At 40.7% G+C, this 17,964-nt stretch overlaps 1 protein-coding gene across 8 annotated transcripts in view; it reads right to left on the reverse strand.

Annotated features, from left to right (window-relative positions):
- The window catches only part of PFKFB1 (6-phosphofructo-2-kinase/fructose-2,6-biphosphatase 1), a 102,411-nt gene that overhangs the window by 6,942 nt on the left and 77,505 nt on the right, over positions 1 to 17,964 (reverse strand). For 4 of the 8 annotated variants that reach the window (XM_073889251.1, XM_073889247.1, XM_073889246.1 and 1 more), the window contains 5 exons: positions 15,811 to 15,915; positions 5,675 to 5,804; positions 2,938 to 3,000; positions 1,822 to 1,886; positions 908 to 1,478 (listed from right to left, as the gene is read on the reverse strand). In XM_073889251.1, coding sequence (XP_073745352.1) covers positions 1,419 to 1,478; positions 1,822 to 1,886; positions 2,938 to 3,000; positions 5,675 to 5,804; positions 15,811 to 15,915 — 423 coding nt within the window. In that variant the 3' untranslated portion in view covers positions 908 to 1,418. The other 4 variants (XM_073889252.1, XM_073889249.1, XM_073889250.1 and 1 more) reach the window with 4 other exon arrangements.

Genomic DNA, 17,964 nt, shown 5'->3' on the forward strand with positions numbered 1-17,964 from the left:
GACAGGAGATAGATATAGAATAGTCAAGAATTGACTGAAGTAGCCCATGCCTGAGAAGGTGGGATGGGATAGAGTGCCGGGAAATAGAGGGTGACCCTGACTGAACAGGATTTAAGGGTGGCTGTGGAAGCAGATAAACGTAGGTTTGTTTCAAGCAGTAGATCCTCCCAAAAAAGTAATGTAGATTATACAAGGTTTGGGTCTTGCTGGTGGCTATGATGGAAGAACAAAGGAATCAAGGCAGTGAGTATATGAGTGTCTGTCTCTTCACCACTGGGTTGCTGATACCTAGATGCATGGAGTGTGGCTGAAGAAATGGAACATAAGATTTAATCTGGCTAGGGATGGTAGAACAATGAGGAGGAAGAGAACTGGTGGATTGGAAGACAATGGAGGAATCAAAAGATTATACTCTTGATGCAGTACAAGACAAATATTGTTCATTCAAGAAATACTACACACATGCCCACTATGTGGGAGGCATGTTTCTAGGGATCCTGTGGATGACAGAGTTGTAAGGACTTGGGGCCAGTGGTCAGATAGTGGGATCCTTGTATTTAAGGAATCATACTGGAGGGGCACCTGGGTGGCTCAGTCGTTAAGTGTCTGCCTTCGGCTCAGGTCATGATCCCAGGGTCCTGGGATCGAGCCCCACATTGGGCTCCCTGCTCAGTGGGAAGCCTGCTTCTCCTTCTCCCACTCCCCCTGCTTGTGTTCCCTTTCTCGCTGTGTCTCTCTCTGTCAAATAAATAAAATATTAAAAAAAAAAAGAAATCATACTGGGGGCGGGATGTCTAGATGATGCCAAGATCCATGGAGTGAATGGCTGAGGGGGAAATGGTCACTAGAGTTGAGGGGGTCAGGGGACTTGGAGGCCAGGGTATTATTTGGACAATTTGTATGGACAGTGAAATCACTCAGGATGGCAGCAGGAGTTGGAGAAGAGAGGAACACTGTGGTCCAGGTACAGATTCTTCTGAGTGTAGGAATGAAAGTGTCAGGTCCTCAGCCATGCTGCCCACCAAGGAACAAGGCCCATATGTACTCATAGAGACTTAATCTCCTCCCTCACTTTTAGAGGTGCTACCTCAGAACCCTTCCCTTCAGGAAGTCCTCATCCATTCCATACCCCACAGCACCAGAAGAATTTCACAAGGTTGGGATCTTAAGAAGATCCTGTGGGAGAAGACTCACAATGACTTCCTCTCCCCTTTTGTGGGCAGCAAGAAAAATCTTTATTGATAAGTGTTTAGCAATTAAGAAAGTTTCATTCACAGCTAGACAGCTCCTTGGTTGTAGCTAGAAATCAAGACCTGTAGGCCAAGTCCAGGGTCTTAAGGTAGGAGAATTGCAAGAATAGCAGCTCTTAAAAGTGGGAGACAGTGAGAGCAAAGGCAGTTTGATTTCTTGGAAAGGGCTCAGTAGTGGGCAGGGACAGTGTCCAGAGCTTCCTCAGGTTCTCGGGTGATGTCCACATTCTGAGAGGAGAGAGCCCAGGATTAATAGGAAAGAGCCAGCACTGTGGAGACCCAGCCCCTCTTCTGCCTCTTGTTCTCACTGCCAGGCTCCTCTCCTTCAGCCAGGCCTGGATCTTTTTCTCAGGCAAGCCCCTGGGGAATCTCAACCAGAGGACTTTGGAGTAGGTGTTGCTCTAGCCCTGCATCTCTATGGCACCTCAGGCCTGGGCCACGGTTCCCGCATTTCTGGGTGCTGGTTATTCTACCTTGGTATGAAACAAGCTCTGTGGGATTGGGGTGGCCTTTCTGTGCAGGTGGGTGCTTTCACCATGTGCCAGCTTAGGCCACAGAGTCCCTCACCTACCTCAGGTTTCTCCCGATGTGTGTTTACGGCTTCCACGTTCAGGTAGATGGACTCCACTTTGCAGCCTCAGAAAAGAACAACCAGTCCATCCATAAGCCCCCAAGGTATGTACAGATCTTCCCTGAGTTGTCATTCGCTCCCTCACCCATCACTACCCATACCCTGAGCTTCACACAGTGTGCAGATTGTGACTACTCTGTAGGGAGGGGAATGCAGACCAGCTGTGTGTTGTATGGGGAAGACACCAGGTCTAAGAGAAGCCAATGGGATGTTCTCCCAGTTGCCCCTAATAGTCTCAGAGTTCTCTGAGCCTCAGTTGCTCAACTTTGAATGGAAAGGAGATGAGAATAGATGATCTCTGGGGACTCCCCCAACTCTTGTGCCCTGTGAGACAGCAATCTAATCTATATAATAGTGATGGAGCCCTGTGGACCAGCACTTAACAGTGCTGAAGTGGTGGAAGAGTCCTGGGGCCATTGCCTTGGGGCAATCAGTCCCAGGTAAAGTTTATTTAGAGGACAAAATGATTATGGCAACAACAGAGGTGTGGAAGGTCACAAAGAGGTTCTGAGAGCCTGAAGAAAAAGGAGAGTGGTATCACTGGGTGCTGTCAGAGGTGGCCCAATGCCTGTGGAAGCCCCCCTTAGCTCCATCCCTGTGGATTGCAACTTACTCTGGGCTTCAGTGCACTGTCTTCCCTATTCACACCCCAGAAGATATTTGAGTCTCTCTCTCCACTGCTCATAAATATTTCATAGCAAACCAATGTCCCAAGAGACAGTCTAAACTGACCAGGCTGGTCTTTGAGATCTTTCTTCAATCTGGCCCAACCCACACTTACTCCTCTGGTCCCCTCTGGGGATCTCTTCTACAGGTTAGTGTTCCATGTTTGGTGCTTTGGTAGAGCCAGAGAAAGTTGAGGACAGGCCCCGGATTTAGAGGCCATCCCAGTTCTTCCCTGTTCTCATCCTAATATTGCCAATTCTTCCTTCACCAGGACATCCAATTACCCACCCAAGAAACCTCCCCCAGGACTCTGCTGGGCAAATGGTATGCACTGGAAGCATGCTTATGCTCTCTATGTGTCTTTCCTCAGATGAGGGTGGGGGCACTCACCATAAGCCACAGGTGTGAGTTTAAGCACTGTGTGCAAAGGACACTTGAGATATGGCAGCTCATCTGGAAAGGAGGAGAAAACGGCCATCAGAGACAAGGTACTGGGGAGGGTGCCATCCCCCCAGGCCCCCAGACACTCTTCCTTATGGTCATCTTCATCAGGGTCACACCCCCCCACACACACTCTGCAGTGAGCAGTGTTGAGAACAGGGTGGGCAGTGAGGAAGAATGCAGAAAGGTGGCCTCTAGAGCAGAGAGGAAGGAAGGCCCTGGGGAATGCGGACAGACTCTGAGTTCCCCAGGAGAGACAGGCTGGTTATTTGGGATGTGGCTTATCTCCTCACTCACAGGGCAAACATGAGACTAAGGCAGACCTCCCTCCTGCCCCCAGTTTCAGGTCTTCCACAGGTTCTTCTAGCATGAAGGCCCACAAATGTGTCTTGGCAAGTGTTTTCTGAGAGCTTGTTATGTGCCAGGGCCCTTGGAAATGTGTACATGTACCTTGGCAGCTCCCACAGTTTTCTCTCCAGCCCAGGCCTGTGCTTTCTGACTCCTCTCACACTTGTTGATGGACAAACATTTCTCAATTCACTTGTTTCCAGTTGTTGACTATTGTTCATAAAGTTGTTTTGAATATGCATGTACCATTTCTTATATGAACCTAGGTTTTCATTTATTAGACATCCTTGAGAGGAGGAGATGATCAGGCCCATTCCATGGGTGAGGACACTAAGGCTCTGAGAGGAAAGACACTTGTCCTATGTCACAGTCAGGAAGTGGCAGCATTGGGACTTGAATCTAAGAGCCTCTGAGGCTAAATGCATGCTCTGCCCACTGCAGCCACCAGCCACTGCCTTGGAGGGGCTCACAGTGTCATGGGAGCGACACCCCCATCCCTCACCACTCTCCAACAATAGCCACCCTCTCCCAGCCAGGCTGCCCTTACCACTTCCCAGCTCCCTTCACTGGGCCAGATCCAAACCCCTCATGGCTTCCCTGCCCCCAAGGCTCATCCTGGGCTTTCAAGGCTCCCACCACACTTCCAGCCTCCTGAGACATCAGGTTTGGTGGTATCCTGGGCATTCATCCTGCTCCTCCTTGTCTTTGTCATCATCATTGTCAGGCCCTGGGGCCCGGTGCTCTGGGTGCAAGATCTCATTCCATCCTTGCTGATACTCTGCGGGGGCTACTGTTCCCCATGGCACACATTTCAAAATGGACCCGGAAAAGGGAAGTGACTTGCCTGAGGTCTCTGATCTAGCTCTGCCACCACCTGGACAAGTGATCTTGGCCCAGCCTTTTCTCTCTCTGGCCCTCAGAGTTCCCACCTGTCACAGCACGAAATTGGGCTAGATAGATGTACTCTGAGGGTGCCCCAGCTCTGAGGTCCTGTGGGTCTGCTTTCCCAGTCACAGCATCTCTCTGGGCCTCAAGTTTCCTCACTGAGTAATAGGGGTAAGAGCATGTACCCAGCACTGCCTGGCCCAGCTCCCAGGGCGGCTGGGCACAGCTGGTGTGGCCTGCTCATGAAAGAAGGTAGGAAGTGGGTAAAGCAGTGGGACAATGACAGGTGCATGTGCCCCTCCCCCACTCTATGCATGTCTGAGGTGGGGGTCCTCTGGAAAGCACCTGAGGTTGACACCCCTCCCTGTCCCACTGAGCCCTGTGACCTTGGGCAGGTCACTTCACCTCTCAGAGCCTCCATCCCCTCATCTGCACAGTTAGGGTTACTTATGCTGCTTGCTTCATGGTCCCAAAGACAGTACCAAGCAGTAGAGATTGGAAGTTATCAGAAATCTAGTAGCACAAGAACCCTAACCCCAAACCACATCCCCTTTTCCAGTGAGGAGACTGAGGACCAGGCAGAGGAAATGACTTGATCAATGTCAAGTTCTCAAGTTCCCTGGGTTTCAGTTTGGGATGACTCCATATTACAAGTGCCGTTTATTTGGCAACTAGCATAGTAGAGAACATTCAAGTCTGTAGGACATTGCACAATATAACTTTCAAGTATAACTTTGCAAGGTCTTCACACACCCTCACAGTATCCTGGAGATGCTAATACTTCAGCATCCACATCAGAAATGGGCTGTCAAACCAAAGAGTGACATAACAGTTCCTTGCCAGTCTCCCTGCCCTAGTTTGCAGTTCAGCATATGTTGTTAGTGTATAGATACTTTGTAAATTACAGTGTCTAGATATCTTTTAAAAAAGAAATTATCATTTAAAAAAGTAAAATGAAAATATCACTATCTTGGGAGAAATCCCCACAGCGAAGACAGAAACCTATAATCAGAATCATGAAGCAACAGAAGGGTCCCATTACCACCTGATGACATCATGTTTCAGAGAAATACTGTCTCAGCTTTTTCAGGTTGATGCATACTGTTAAGGTTGGCTTTGAAAACATTAACTCAGAATAATACTAATACTAAAAATAGCAGCTAACACTTATACAGCCCATACTATGTGTCATGAACTGTTCTAAGCTCTTTACATATTTAATTTATTTAAACTTTATTATTGTTCTCCCCATTTTACAGATGAGGAAATTGAGCCCAGAGAGGCTAAAGTAATTTGCAAAAGCTAGTATGTGACAGAGCAAGAATTTGACCTCAAGCATTCTTAATCTAGATACTGTGCTCTTAACCACTAAGATATAAACCACAGACTGCTGGTGTCAGGGTCCCAAATCATATCCAGTTCCCTATGCCAGGAACAGAGAGGAGAGTGGTACCTGAATTCTTATCCAGGAAGTAGGCCAGGAGGCAGCGCATGACAGCCTGATGGCAGATCACCAGTACATTTTCCTGCCGTTCTAGCTCCATTATAACTGGCTCCAGACGCTGAACCAGATCCTCATAGGACTAAAAATGACAGAATATTTGGGTAAAAAAGGTAGATGAGGAGATTTGCCCAGAGAAGAACTCAGGACTAGGAATCAGGAAAAGTTGGTTCTGGCACCAGTTCAGTAGTTGACCCAGTAGTATGACCTTAGACCACTCACTTCTTTTGTAGGGTCTTAGTTTCTCATCTACTAGATGGGAGCATTCAATACAGTGGACCAAATAACAATAATAATAAAACTTCTCAATATAAAATTCCTAGATTTCTTCCCCTTCAGGTTTCCCTCCCTTCCCTTGTTGTCCTCCATGCTATTCTTTATGTTCCATGTATGAGTGAAACCATATGATAATTGTCTTTCTCTGCTTGCCTTGTTTCACTTAGCATAATCCCCTCCAGTTCCACCCATGTCGATGCAAATGGACTTGGGGAAACAAACTGAAGGTTACAGAGGGGAGGGTGTGGGGGATAGGGTAATCGGGTGATGGGTATTAAGGAGGGTACGTGTTGTGATGAGCACTGGGTGTTATACACAACTAATGAATCATTGAACACTATGTCAAAAATTAATGTATTATATGTTGGTTAACTGAACATAATAAAAATAAATAAAAATAGTATTTTTCTCATTAAAAAATAAAATTCCCAGAAAACTAGATAAAATAAATGTTTGCATTGCTGATCTTTCAACAAAATAAAGGAAAACATGAATGTAGGGTTCCAAAATGAAGAAAAACTTGGGGAAAAAAGAGAGGTAAATGGCTGTAGAAGCTACAACTGCCATGGGGGCATTTGCCAATCACAGTATCTGAGAGGCTTGAGATTTTAAAACCTCATGGAGACAGAAGACAAGGCCTTAGGTGCTCACAAGGTGGAGAATTGGGACTGAAATTTTCACATAAATGTGAGACACTCAAAGGGCTACATCATTAGTAGAAGTGTAAACTAGAAAAAAATATATATCTACAGGCAAAAGGAAATGATAACATTTATCTGCCTCTGCTTGACTCAGTGGAAAAATTAGGAAAAGCTTCCTATAATAATATATTAACCACAAGCCTACTCTCAGGTGGGTTTGTGGTTCAGACTTACAATACACATGTGTTTTAGAAAATGGTAAGATGGGAGTTTAATGCAAAGCAATTTCAAGTCATTAGTTCCCAGAAGTATATGGAAGAAGCAAATGGAAATTATCTCTGAATCCTCTCAACTTAGTCTGTGCAGAATTCTTACATATAAATTTTCTCAAACTGAAGCTCACATTATATGCATGGGAAATAAGCTATCATGAGTGAAAATAAACAGAAACAATAAGAGGAGAACCCTAAAAACATAAGATAAAAGATCCACTTAAATATATATATGTAAAATAAATAAGAAGAAGATATGTTTGAAACTTATAAAGAAATAAAAGATGGGATAAAAGTGTGAGAAAAAATAAGATGCTATTAAATATATGATACAGATTTAAAAATAATAGAATTTTTAAAAATAAAAATATATTTATTAAAATTGAAATGGACTGAATAAACGAAGATTAGACACAACTTAAAAAATAGTGATTTGGAAGATAGAGCTGAAGAAATTACTCAGGAAGCAGAAAAGACATCAAAAATAAGTTAGGAAACATAAAGGATAGGGACAGGATTAACACACATTCAGTTTTATTTCCAGAAAGAGATAACAGAGATTATGCGAAAAGGGGAAGAAGCCATAATGTCTGAGAGTTTCTAGAATACAAGAAGATCTAACAGTTGTAAATATCTATGCCCCCAACATGGGAACAGCCAACTACATAAACCAACTGTTCCCCAAAATAGTCATATTGATAATAATATGTTAATTGTAGGAGACCTCAATACTCCACTCTCAGTAATAGATCATGTAAGCAGAAAATCAACAAACAAGAGCTTTAAATGATACACTGGACCAGATGGACCTCATAGATATATACAGAACATTCCACCCTAAAACAACAGAATTACTCATTCTTCTTGAGCGCACATGGAACTTTCTCCAGAATAGACCACGTACTGGGTCACAAATCAGGTCTCAACCAATAGCAAAAGAATGAGATTATTCCCTGAATATTCTCAGACCACAGTGCTTTAAAACTGGAACTCAATCACAAGAAAATATTTGGAAGAAATTCAAACACTTGGAAGTTAAAGACTACTCTGCTCAGGAATGTTTGGGTCAACCAGGAAATCAAAGAACGTAAACAATTCATGGAAACCAATGAGAACCAAAACACATCAGTCCAAAACCTATGAAATACTGAAAGGCGGTCCTAAGGGGGAAATACATAGCCATTCAAGCCTCACTCAAAAAAAAAACCCAGAAAAATCCCGAATTCACCAACTAACTCTACACCTTAAAGAACTAGAGAAAAAGCAACAAACGATGACTAAGCCATGCATTAAAAGAGAAATAATTAAGATTAGAGCAGAGATCAATGAATTAGAAACCGAAAACACAGTAGATCAGATCAAGGAAACTAGAAGCTCTTTCTTTGAAAGAATTAATAAGATCGATAAACCAATGGCCAGACTTATCCAAAAGAAAAGAGAAAGGACCTAAATTAATAAAATGATGAGTGAAAGGGGAAAGATCACGACTAACACCAAGGAAATAGAAACAATTATTAGAAATTATTATCAACAATTCTATGCCAATAAACTAAGCAACCTGGATAATGGATGCTATCCTGGAAACCTATAAACTGCCAAGACTGAAACAGGAAGAAACTGACAACCTGAATAGGCCCAATAACCAGTAAGGAGATTGAAGCAGTGATCCAAAACCTCCCAAAAATCAAGAGTCCAGGACCTGATGGATTCCCTACGGAATTCCACCAAACATTCAAAGAAGAAATAATACAGAAGAAATATTCTACTGAAGCTGTTTCAAATAATAGAAACAGAAGGATAGCTTCCAGACTCATTCTATGAGGCCAGCATTACCTTAATCCCCAAGCCAGGCAAAAACCCCATCAAAAAGGAGAATTTCAGACCTCATGAATATGGATTCCAAATCCTCAACAAAATCCTAGCTAATAGGATCCAACAATACATCAAAAGGATTATCCACAATGACCACGTGGGATTTATCCCTGGGATGCAAGGGTGGTTCAATATTCGCAAACTAATCAGTGTGAAGGAACACATTAATAAGAAGAGAGAAAAGATCCATATGGTCCTCTCAATTGATGCAGAAAAATCATTTGACAAAATACAGCATCCTTTCCTGATTAAAACTATTCAGAGTATAGGGATAGAGGGAACATTCTTCATGTTCATAAAATGCATACATGAAAAACGCACAGTGAATATCATCCTCAATGCGGAAAAGCTGAGAACCTTCCCCTTAAGATCAGGAACAGATCAAGGATGCCCACTCTAGCCACTATTGTTCAACATAGTACTAGAAGTCCTAGCAACAGCAATCAGACAACAAAAAGAAACAAAGGTATTCAAATTGGCAAAGAAGATGTCAAACTCTCTCTTTTCGCAGATGACATGATACTTTATGTGGAAAACCCAAAAGACTCCACCCCCAAATTACTAGAACTCATACAGCAATTCAGTAATGTGGCAGGATACAAAATCAATGTGCAGAAATCAGTTGCTTTTTTACACACTAACAATGCAACCATAGAAAGAGAAATTAGAGAAACAATTCCATTTACAATAGCACCAAAAACCATAAGATAACTCGGAATAAACCTAACCAAAGAGGTAAAGGATCCATACTCTAGGAACTACAGAACACTCGTGAAAGAAATTGAAGAAGACACAAAAAGATGGGAAAATATTCCATGCTTATGGATCAGAAGAATAAACATTGTTAAAATGTCTATGCTACCCAGAGCAATCTATATCTTCAATGCCATCCTGATCAAAATTCCAATGACATTTTTCAAAGTGCTGGAACAAACAATCCTAAAATTTGTATGGAATCAGAAAAGACCCCGAATTGCCAAGGAAATGTTGAAAAAGAAAAACAATGTTTGGGGCATCACATTGCCCGATTTCAAGCTATATTACAAAGCTGTGATCACCAAGACAGCATGGTACTGGCACACAAACAGACATAGAGACCAATGGAACAGAATAGAGAACCCAGATATGGACCCTCAACTCTATGGTCAAATAATCTTCGACAAAGCAGGAAAAAACATGCAATGGGAAAAAGTCTCTTCAAAAAATGGTGCTGGGAAAATTGGACAACCACATGCAGAAGAATGAAACTCAACCATTCTCTAACACCATACACAAAGATAAACTCAAAATGGATGAAAGACCTCAATGTGAGACAGGAATCCATCAAAATCCTAGAGGAGAACATAGGCAATAACCTCCTTGACATTGGCCACAGAAACTTCTTTCAAGATACATCTCCAAAAGCTAGTGAAACAAAAGCAAAAATGAACTTTTTTGACTTCATCAAGATCAAAACTTCTGCACAGCAAAGGAAACAGTCAACAAAACAAAGAGGCAACCCACAGAATGGGAGAAGATATTTGCAAATGACACTACAGATAAAGGGCTGGTATCCAAGATCTATAAAGAACTTCTCAAACTCAACACCCAAAAAACAAATAATCAAGTCACAAAATGGGCAGAAGATATGAACAGACACTTCTACAAAGAAGACATACAAATGGTAAACAGACACATGAAAAAATGTTCATCATCATTAGCCATCAGGGAAATTCAAATCAAACCCACACTGAGATACCCCCTTCTACCAGTTAGAATGAGAAAAATGGACAAGGCAAGAAACAACAAATGTTAGAGAGGTTGTGGAGAAAGGGGAACCCTCTTACACTGTTGGTGGGAATGCAGGTTGGTACAGCCACTTTGGAAAAGAGTGTGGAGGTTCCTCAAAACGTTAAAAATAGAGCTACCGTATGACACAGCAATTGCACTCCTGGGTATTTACCCCAAAGACACAGATGTAGTGAAAAGAAGGGCCATATGCACTGCAATGTTCATAGCAGCAATGTCCGCAATAGCCAAACTGTGGAAAGAGCCAAGATACCCTTCAACAGATGAATGGATAAAGAAGGTGTGGTCCATATATACAATGGAATATTACTCAGCCAACAGAAAGGATGAATAGCCAACTTTTACATCAACAGGGACGCAACTGGAGGAGATTATACTAAGTGAAATAAGTCAAGCAAAGAAAGTCAATTATCACATGGTTTCACTTATTTGTGGAACATAAGGAATAGCATGGAGGACATTAGGAAAAGGAAAGGAAAAATGAGGGGGGGGGAATCGGAGTGGGAGATGAACCATGAGAGACTGTGGACTCTGAGAAACAAACTGAGGGTTTTAGAGGGGAAGGGGGTGGCGGGATGTGTTAGCCCAGTGATGGGAATTAAGGAGGGCAGGTACTGCATGGATAACTGGGTGTTATATGAAAGCAATGAATCATGGATCACTACATCAAAAACTAACGATATATTGTATGGTGACTAATATAACATAATAAAATTAAATTAAAAAATATATAAAAAATAAAACCTTTGGAATGCAGCAAACGCAGGCAGAAGGGGGAATTACATATCAATACATGCCTTTCTCAAGAAGCAAGAAAAGCCTCAAAGAAAGAAGTTAGCTTTACACCTAGTGGAGCTGGAAAAAGAAGAGCAAATAAAGCCTAAATCAAGCAGGAGATGAGAATTAATAAAATTAGAGCAGAAATCAGTGATAGAGAAATAGAAAAAAACCCAAACAGAACAGATCAATGAAACTAGGAGCTGGTTCCTTGATAGAATTAATAAGATTGATAAACATCTAGCCGGACTTATCAAATAGAAAAGAGAAAGGACCCAAATAAATAAAATCATAAATGAAAGATGAGAGATCACAACCAACCCCAAAGAAATACAATTTTAAGAACATATTATGAGCAACTATATGCCAACAAATTAAGCAATTTGGAAGAAATGGTTGCATTCCTAGAAACATATAAAATACCATAACTGAAACCAGGAAGAAATAGGAAATTTAAACAAACTCATAACCAGCAAAGAAATTGAAGCAGTAATCAAAAATATTCCAAAAAACAAGAGTCCAGCTCCAGATGACTTCCCAAGGGAATTCTACAAAACATTTAAAGAATTAATACCTATTCTTCTGAAGCTCTTTAAAAAAATAGAAACAGAAGGAAAACTTCCAAATTCGTTCTATGGTGCCAGGATTACTTTGATCCCAAAACAAGACAAAGACCCCACCAAAAGGAGAATTAGAGACAAATATCCATGATGAACATGCATACCAAAATTCTCATCAAGATACCAGCTAATAGGATCTAACAGTACATTAAATGGATTATTCACCACGACCAGGTGGGATTTATTTCTGGGCTTCAAGTGTGGTTCAACATCTGCAAATCAATCAATGTGATACACCACATTAACAAAAGAAAGGACAAGAACCATATGATTCTCTCAATAGATGCAGAAAAAGCATCTTTCTTGTCAAAAACTCTCCGCAGTGCAGGGAAAGAAGAAACATACCTCAATATCATAAAAGCTGTATATGAAAATCCCACAGCGAATATCATTCTCAATGGGGAAAAGCAGATCTTTTCTCCTAAGGTCAGGAACAAGGCAGGGATGTCCACTCTCATCACTATTGTTCAACATTGTACTGGAAGTCCTAGCCTCAGCAATCAGCCAACAAAAAGAAATAAAATGCATCCAAATCAGCAAAGAAGAAGTTAAACTTTCACTTTTTGCAGTCAGCATGAAACTCTATGTAGAAAACCCAAAATAGTCTCCCCTCCCAAAAATTGCTAGAACTGATACAGGAATTCAGCAAAGTGGTAGGATATAAAATCAAAGCACAGAAGTCAGTTGCATTTCTATACACCAACAATGAAGCTGCAGAAAGGGAAATCAGGGAATTGATTCCAATTATGATTGCAACAAAAAAATAAGACACCTGGAATAAACCTAATCAAAGAAGTAAATATATTTAATCTGAAAACAATAGAATACTTACGAAAGAAATTGAGGAAGACACAAAGAAATGGAAAAAACATCCATACTCATGGATTGGAAGAACAAATATTGTTAAAATGTCTATGCTACCCAAAGCAACTTACACGTTCAGTGCAATACCTATCAGAATACCATCAGCATTTTTTACAGAGCTGGAACAATCCTGAAATTTGTATGGAACCAGAAAAGACCCTGAATAGCCAAAGGAATGTTGCAAAACAAAACCAAGCTGGTGGCATCACTATTCTGGACTTCAAGCTGTATTACAAAGCTGTAATCATCAGGACAGTATGGTACTGGCAGAAAAACAGACACATAGATCAATAGAACAGAAGAGAGACCCCAGAAATGGGCCCCCAACTCTATGGTTAACTAATCTTTGATAACGCAGGAAAGAATATCCAATGAAAAAAAGACAGTCTCTTCAAAAAATGGTGTTGGGAAAAACTGGATAGCCCCTTGACTGTGGCCATGGCAATTTCTCGCTAGAACATGTCTCCAAAGCAAAGGAAACAAAAGCAAAAATGAACAATTGGGATTTCATCAAGATGAAAAGATTTTGCACAGCAAAAGAAACAGTCAACAAAACTAAAGGGAGCCTATGGAATCAGAGAAGATATTGGCAAATGTCTTATCAGATAAAGAGCTAATATCCAAAATCTCTAAAGAACTTATCAAACTCAACTTCCCAAAAGCCAAAAAATCCAGTCAAGAAATGGGCAGAAGACATGAACAGACATTTCTCCAAAGAAGACTTAGAAACAGCTAACAGACACATGAAAAAATGCCCCACTTCACAGCCATCAGGTAAACAAATCAAACCCACAATGAGATACCACCTCACACCAGTCAGAATGGCTAAAATTAACAGCTGAGGAATCAACAGATGCTGGTGAGGATGTGGAGGAAGGAGAGTCCTCTTACACTTTTGATGGAAATGCAAACTGGTTTAGCCACTCTGGAAAACAGTATGGAGGTTCCTCAAAGTGTTAAAAACAGTGTTACCCTGTGACACAGCAATTGCACTCTGAGGTATTTATCCAAAGGATACAAAGATAGTGATTCGAAGGGGCTCATGCACCCCAATGTTTCTAGCAGCAATGTCCACAGTTGCCAAAATATGGAAAGAGCCCAGATATCCTTCAACAGATGAATGGATAAAGAAGATGTGGTATATACAATGGATTATTACTCAGCCACCAAAAAATGAAATCTTGCCATTTGCAATGACGTGGATGGAACTAGAGGGTATTATGCTGAGCAAAATAAGTCAGTCAAAGAATGACAAATACCATATTATTTAATTCATATGTAGAATTAAAGAAACAAAACAGATGAACATAGGGGAAAGGAAGGAAAAATAAAATAAGAGGAAACAGAGAGGGAGGCAAACCATAAGAGACTCTTAACTATAGGAAATAAACTGAAGGCTGCTGGAGGGCAAGTGGGTAGGGGGCTGGGGTAACTGGGTGATGGGCATTAAGAGGTCACTTGAAGTAATGAGCACTGGGTGTTGTATGCAACTGATGAATCACTGAATTCTACCTCTGAAACTGATAATGTGATACATATTAATTAAATTGAATTTAAATAAAAATATTAAAAAAGAATGAAATATTATATAACTTAAATATAGGTGTAAAAACTCAGGAGCAGAAATCTAAAGAAGGGAGAAAAAGAGAAATATAAACTAAGCATAAAGGCTCAGGGGGGAAAAAAGATCTCAAAAAAAAAGAATAGAAATAAGCTCAATTAAATCGGTAATTACAATAAAAGTAAATGTATCAGAATTACCATTCAAAAGACATATATTTTCAGGTTGTATTAAAAACAACAAAAGCTGGGGCGCCTGGGTGGCTCAGTCAGTTTTGCATTTGACTTGATTTTGGCTCAGTTCATGGTCTCTGGTTCATGGGATTGAGCCCTGTGTTTGTCTCAACGATCAGTGGAGAGTCTTCTTCTTTTCCTCTCTTTCCCTCTCCTTCTGCCCCTCCCCCTGCTCACGATCTCTATATCTCTAAAATAAAATAAATAAGTCTTCTAAAAAAGCAGTTATATGCTGTTTACAAGAGACATAAAACAAAAATACCCAGAGAAATTGAAAGTAAGTGAATAAAGATGAACTAGGCAAATACTAACCAGTAAACACACACACACACACACGCACACACACACACATTAATATTAGATAAAATACACTTTCAGGCAAAAAACATTATAAGGGGAAATATTATTATTCATAATAAAATATGCAATTCATTAAGAAGATATCATTGCTTTAAATTTGTATGCCTGTAATAACATAGCCTCAAAATATATAAGGGAAAATAAAGGCAAACTCAGACTGACTTTATAATGCCATTTCTGAGGATGAGGATGAAAATGTGAAATTGCTTTGTATCACAGGATGTCTATTGTTTTACCTTCCCTGGTGTCCTGCTTTTCTGATAATTGTTCCCAGGAATGTATATCAAAAATGGAATATGACTAATAAATACTTTAAGTTGTGGAATTGGCTAAATGAAGCTGCTGGGTTGAAAGTGAGGAGGATCCACCTGATATGGGAATTAGGGAACTGATGGTCTGGTTCATGTGGTGGCAAAGAATCTGGTTTAACTATTAGCCATTGTCCCTTGGGACTCTAACCCACTATCCAGAGAGATTGTATCTTTAGGCAGCTTGGCAATAAAATGACAGGAGTATGTTAAACTACTTCAGGTGTCTTTAGTGAAAGGATACCAGAGACAAAATCTAGGATGAAGCCCCTCTGAAAGCAGGTGGGAAATAAGGAGGCAATTATTTTAGCTTTAATAAAAGAGGAATCTTTTGTCAATAGCCATGAAGCAGAGACAGCCAAGAGCCAGATTATCATGTGCGTTGTGGGATGGGAGCTGCTACAAAATATGCTTTACTCTGCTTCTAAAGCTGTCCAGGGAACTATGGAATTTTGGCTGTTGGAATGAAGATACTGGGAGGAGTTCTAGGAGTCAGGCAATACTTCCAAACCTTACCTCTCCCTTGGGATAGCGGTAGCGATATTTATCTTGGTCCCGTAGTGCAAATTCTTCAGGATAGTGTTCCTGGATTTCTTCATAGGTCATCTCCTCACAGACACCCTGAGAAAAATTATTTGGGGACAAAAGTATTCACAAGGTGAAATCCATACAACCTTTACCATAGTTCTGAGTCCAGTTATTATGGAACAGCAGCACACAAGCACCTGGTTGTCTGTGAAGACAGCTCTATGTTTGTGCCTATTGTCTGAGTGTGTGTATGTGTGTGTGTGTGTGTGCATGAGGTGTGTGTATGTGAGAGTGTGCACATGTGTACAAGTGTGTTCACTTTGAGTTTATAGTATATGGTGGGTATGTGTGTGGTGTTTCTCTATGATTGTCCCAATAGGTTTGTAGATGTACATTGTGCATTTAAGTATGTATTTTATAAATATATGGGCTTGAGGATTTTAGACTGTGTTTGTGTGTATATGTGTATCATGCTGGTATGTTTAAAGACATATGCCTTGTATTTGTGTATTTGTCTCAGTATTTGTAGTGTGTTTGGCGAGTGTGTGTGTGTACACGTTGTCTGAGCATTTGAGAATATGCCCACATGAATGTCTCTGTGGTCTGTTTCTCCATATGTGTCTCAGTGTGTCTGTGGCATGTGTTTCTGTGAGTGTGTATGTCTCTGATTATGTCTCTGGTGTATATGTGTGAGTAGCTGTATGCTTATGCCTGGGGTCATGTGAATTTATGGTAATATGCTTGAGGTTATGCACATGCACTTTGTACATTTCCATCCATTGTATGCCTATCTGTGTCCGTGTGATGTAGGTATATACAAAGATTGCATGTGTGTCTATGGTGAGTGTCTATATGTATCTCTAAGTGTGTCTGTCTGTGAGTGTGTATGTGTGTGCATGCATGGTGCAGGTGTAGATTGGTAGATGTATCTGAAAGGGATCCTATGTCAGACTAGAAGGTCAATGTGCCTGTGAAGTGTATGTCTGTGAGTATAAGCATATTTGTGGTGGGTGTCTATGACTGTGTATGCAAGCACACACATGTGTGCACATACATAGCAGTACTCTCCCATTTTATAGCATTTCCCATCCCCTCTGCTCCTACCTATGCTCCAGGACCTCTGGCAGATAAAGAAACAGGTATCCACAGATATCTCAGAAGACAAAAATTAATAAATTCCTAACAGTTTCAGAGTGGGCCTTGGTGAAATAGTCTTCTCACCCAAAGCAGGAATCCAGAGCTCAGAGAATGAGTTCCTCAGGAGTACATGAGAGCTTCCCAAGTTCACTGAAAAATCCCCGGAAGTGAGGTGGCTGCTGGGAGTGGGGGTGGGAAGCAATGTTGGGTTTATAAGGTTTCCTTTTTGATTGTGTGGATTCCAATTAGACTTTCCTGTAAGGAGCAACAGGCTCTGGTTGTTGTCTTTTGAATCATATACCAGCCTTTCTTTAGGGGTGAAGTTCACCCCTGCCATAGCCCACAAAACAGCTCTGCAGTGTCAAATTTCTCTACTGACACTGTCCATGGGAGAAAGTGCACTCTACTGGATACACAAGATCCTTCCAGATTAGCTTTCACTTTCTATTTTGAGGCATGCTGGGAGCCTGTTGCCTGTGGTAATGACCACTGACTTCATATTGACTTAAGGCAAATACCCTAACCTCTTTGAATTTTATTTTCCTCATCTGAAAAATGAGGAGAATTACAACTACCTCACAAAAGCATTTTGAATATTAGAAATAATATATGTAGAAGAGCCTAGCACAGAATGTACAAGGCACATTTTAAAGACTCAATCAGTATATATATATTGTATACTGATATTAATATATTAATTAATATTATATTATATAACATTATATAAAATATATTATGACATATAATATAACAATAAATTAATATTATATTAATAATTAATTAATTAATAATATATTATTGATCATGGAAAATAAACCAGAAACTTAGGCATCATTCTAAATTATTACTTCTTCCTTACTCCTCCCCTAGAGCAAATTTCTGTAATTCTAACTGTTAAATTTCTCAAAAATCTATTCCTTTTTCTTTCCCATCTCCACTGCTACAATCTTAGTAGTTACACACACACACACACACACACACACACACACACACACACACACACAC

This window comes from Callorhinus ursinus, unplaced genomic scaffold (genome assembly GCF_003265705.2).
Source record: "Callorhinus ursinus isolate GAN/ISIS: 27379988/994484 unplaced genomic scaffold, GSC_fseal_2.0 scaffold104, whole genome shotgun sequence".
NCBI classification, from domain to species: Eukaryota; Metazoa; Chordata; class Mammalia; order Carnivora; family Otariidae; genus Callorhinus; species Callorhinus ursinus.